Source organism: Zea mays, chromosome 7 (assembly GCF_902167145.1).
Source record: "Zea mays cultivar B73 chromosome 7, Zm-B73-REFERENCE-NAM-5.0, whole genome shotgun sequence".
NCBI classification, from domain to species: domain Eukaryota; kingdom Viridiplantae; phylum Streptophyta; class Magnoliopsida; order Poales; family Poaceae; genus Zea; species Zea mays.
In genome coordinates this window covers 7,275,101-7,279,520 of record NC_050102.1, presented here as the reverse complement: position 1 = coordinate 7,279,520, position 4,420 = coordinate 7,275,101, and the positions used below count along the sequence as shown (strand labels likewise).

The following is a 4,420-nucleotide window of genomic DNA, read 5'->3' as shown; positions in this document are numbered from 1 at the left end:
ATGGAAATTTCATATTAAATCTAAATGAGTTCATTCCAATTTCTATAATTTTATAATATTATTTTTATCACATAATACCTCTGTTTTGTCATGAAAACAACAATAAAATTGATTTCCTAATTAATCCTATATCAAATACATAGAAACTTTGGAAATTCGTAACTTCCCCATTTTAATTCCAAATTGAATCGTTCCAGTTGTGTTAGTCTCGTATGAATATTTACTACGCAGTAACAACATTGATTATACCATGTTTCATACTTTTATAATTAGATATTTATTTATCCTATGTTAATTGGGTTAATCTATGTCTATTGGATTAATTTATTTAATATATTAATATAGTATTCTAACTTTGTGGTTATACGATGTTTGACCATTAGTCTTGCAAACACACACTTACCTTTTTGTTTAAGCAAAAGCGTATGGTAGTACGTGTCCAATGACTAACGATGTACGAGAGAATTTCTTCCGGTATGTGTGAAACGTGCTCTCCAATAATGAGACCATACAAATCGTGATATATATCAAAGTCTGCATGATACTGATGGTTGCAATGTAGTGGTGAAACAGATAGATTATAAATAACAAAATTTATGTATGGCCAGAATCACAAATTGATTATGAAACATTTTCTCATAACGGTATAACACATATTTTGTATATAAGTTATCGTAGTATACTGGTATTATATATTCCCGTTGCAACGCACGGGCATTCAGCTATCATGTATAGAAGTCTGCACGGTACTGTTGGTTGCAATGTAGTGATGAAATAGTTAGATTGAAATAACAAAATTTATGTATGGCTAGGATCACAAATTAATTACGAAACATTTTCACATAACAGTATAACACACATTTGTTCATAAGTTATCATAATATTAAATGTTTCCGTTGCAACGCACGGGCACCCACCTATATGTGTTTATGTCTACGTCTATGACAGGAAACACATCTACTACATTTCTCTCCAAGCTCACTTGCTACCATTGCACAATACGTAGTAGTAGATAAGTATCACCGATATTCTTGAATTATATTTTTGGATGGAGGTAATATTATTTAAAGAAGAGCTTTGCATGCTATTTCTTTTGTTTGAATAATGCATTATACTTAAATTCCCTTTTTTGCATGTGTAAAATTTTTTCTTCGTAATATTTTTTCCATGGATCAGACTTGTGAGTCATTTTCATAAACCAACGCCAAGCATGAATCCATGTCTCCTACTTCAAACCTCGAACAAACTCCATGAGCAGGAGGCATTCGCGTTGTCATCGCTCATCGATGACGAGAAGAAGCTTGACGACTGTCAGTTCGACCTCTAAAAGCAGTCTTACGTGGTCGCATGCGCCGCTGTGTACGACAAGCTCCCACGAAGCCGCCGCTTGGATGCAGTCCAGAGCAGCTGCACCGCGCTGTCCATCGTTAAGCAGGGGGCCTCATGGTTGTCGCCAATGTCGTCGACTCTCGGGTTGTTCTGGACACCGCATCTGACGACGACGCCATCACGCCGTCCAGCTCATCGTCCACCTGAAGCCCAACCTGCCACGTAAGTCGCTACTGACCGGACATGAATTCTTGTGCGCTGGAACGATGGACGTTGCTGACGTTGTGTGAGTGTCCTCGAACATGATGTATGTAGTGGAATAACGCATTCGGTGGTGCAACGGCCAGGGGTACTACCTCGCTGATGAGCCCGGGGTGCACTTCGTTTGGCAGCCCAACCAAGAGTCATCGGTACTCGTCATGTCGCGTGCGTTCGACGACTACTATATCGAGGATTGTGGCGTCATCTTGGCGCTGGAGGTGACATAGAGGAGGATCGACAACAGTGACCAGTTCGTCATCCTCGCTACCGTCAGGGTAGCTTTTGTGCCGGCCTGCCTTTAATTCTCTTCGCAAACACATACACACTTACCTTTTTGTTTAAGCAAGAGCATATGGTGGAGAGCATATGGTGGTGCGTGTCTGATGACTAACGATGTACGAGGGAATTTTTCCGGCATGTGTGGAACGTGCTCGTGCTCTCCAATGATGAGACCATACAAATCGTGGCATATATCGAAGTCTGCATGATACTGATGGTTGCAACGTAGTGGTGAAATAACTAGATTAAAATAACAAAATTTATGTATGGCTAGGATCACAAATTGATTATGAAACATTTTCTCATAACAATATAACACAGATTTTGTATATAAGTTATCGTAGTATACTGGTATTATATATTCTCGTTGCAACGCACGGGCATTCAGCTAGTGTATATATATATATATTTGAGGTATATGATGGCTGTCATTCATTGAGTATTTGGGTTAATTGGAACCCAAATGGCCCTCTGCATCTTAAATCTCCGGCCACGGGTAAGTGCAGTGCTAGCTGCATAATTAGACACTAAATAAGGTTAAAGGCATATGAATGAGGGAGGTCTATGGATGAAATGCCAATGAGGCCAGTTCAAAATTCAGGTGTGTGGAAGAAGAGAAGGGTAAAATATGTGAACGTAGAACTTATTTGAGACTGCTCTATAAACTTAATTCGTCCTAGAGTAGCTCCACAAAAATCTAGAGTTTCTAGAACACCACTCTAAAGTGCTTTCTTAACTCTATTTTTTAGAAAAGAGTTTATAGAGTCACAACTATTTGACTGAAAAAACTTAGAACAGAGCTAAAAAGAGTGAAGCAATAACACAAACTCGATGGATACAATCGGAATTAATACACTCGAATCTTCTCCGCAAACTAGTAGTGTGTTGATTAACAGAGTAATATAAAATCCTGCAACAATCAAAACATGCACACGATATATGAGACCAACCATCAGTGAACATCAAAACATGGCTGACACGTGTGGACACAGTTCTACTGACACGTGGTACATCCATCGCGTCGTGCATGCAGCACGACAACAAGACACATGCACGAACCTTGATGCGAGATCGAGGTCCGTTACAGTCGGCACATTGCACCGGGCAAATCAAGCACCCGCGCGCGCCTCGCAACTGCGCAGGAATCGGCTGACGAGGCCGATCAGCTCGCCGGTGGCCTCGGACCCCGGCTCGTGCAGGTAGAACCCGTGGGGCTTGCCGGCGAACTCGACGAGCTCCACGGGCTTGCCCATGGCCGCCAGACGCTGCGCGTAGTCGACGGTGCGGTCGCGCATCATGTCGAGGCCACCGACCACCACCAGGAGCGGCGCCCGGAAGTGCACCGAGCCCAGGTCGGGGCTGTCCGGCCCGAACGGGTTCGCGGCCGGGTGGTCCCTGGTGGCGCCGGGCGGCAGCGCCAGCCGCCAGAACCGGTCGAACAGGTCCAGGTTCAGGAGCACCTCGGCGGGGCACTTGGCCTCCGACCGCGTCCGCCGGACGCCGCCGAAGAACGGCATCAGGAGCACGTAGCCCCGCACCGTGACCGGGCGGAGGACGTCGACGTCGGCGTCGGCCTCGGCGCGCACGGCCAGGTGGTGCGCTATGTTGCCGCCCGCCGAGTCGCCGGTGACGAACACGCGGCCGAAGTCGGCGGCCTCGGCGAGCCATCCGTCGGCGGCGGCGGACGACTGGTCGCGCAGCCAGCGCAGGAAGCCCGCGCCGTCGTCGACCGCCGTGGGGAGGCGGTGCTCTGGCGCGAGGCGGTACCCCGCGGAGAGCACGACGGCGCCGGCCTCCGCGGCGAGGCGGAGGCAGAAGGCGTGCACGTTCGCCCACGTGCACGACCCCAGGCAGAAGCCGCCGCCGTGGAAGTGCACGAGCACCGGCAGCTTCTCCCTCGTCCGGCCGGCCGCGGACGGCTTGTACATGCGGACGCGGAGGTTGTTGGGCTTGTCGTAGACGGCCTCCTTCCATTGCACGGACGGGTGGCTGCTGGGGAAGGAGGCCGGGCAGAACGCGGGTTCCTCCGGTGACCGGAGGACGGTGCCGTCACCTAGGACGCGCAGGAAGCCGTAGATGTCCTCCACGACGGCGTTGGCCGCCGCCGGAGGTGACGACGCGCCGGTGGCAGCTGAAACTGCGGGCATGGTTGGCATATACACGTATCCTTTAATTTACTCTGAGTCACAGGAAGACACTTCTCTTCTGAAACATAAGCGGACTTATATAGCCACCGATACGCTAGCTCACTCTAGTCTAGTAGATGCTGGCTCAACAAAGGTGAATTAAAACATGTACTAAATCGAGCATCGCATACATGGTGAATTGGACAGGCACTAATAGCTCCTCTTCCTTCTCTCTCTTCCACTTAAGGCTTCAATCCATCAATATTTGTTCAGTTGTTTTAAAACATGTACTAATATAATATTAAAGAATAGGGTTTGTGTCCAACAACATTTATTCCGATTGTTTAAAAACCGGTATTGATACTAGCCTTCTGTGCCGATTTAAAATATTTAGCCCGTCCAAAGGATATTAGTACCGGTTGAAA

General features: G+C 47.1%; 1 protein-coding gene across 1 annotated transcript; it reads right to left on the bottom strand.

Annotated features, from left to right (window-relative positions):
• Window positions 1-2,780: 2,780 nt before the first annotated feature.
• Window positions 2,781-4,047, bottom strand: LOC103631966 (probable carboxylesterase 15). The gene has a single exon (XM_008653817.3). It carries the CDS (start codon window positions 4,023-4,025, stop codon window positions 2,979-2,981), a length of 1,047 nt encoding a protein of 348 aa, XP_008652039.1. The 5' UTR covers window positions 4,026-4,047; the 3' UTR covers window positions 2,781-2,978.
• Window positions 4,048-4,420: the final 373 nt, after the last annotated feature.

Bases quoted from the DNA above. Each gene is read 5' to 3' on its own strand.
- LOC103631966 (XM_008653817.3), bottom strand. From the start codon at position 4,025: ATGCCAACCATGCCCGCAGTTTCAGCTGCCACCGGCGCGTCGTCACCT.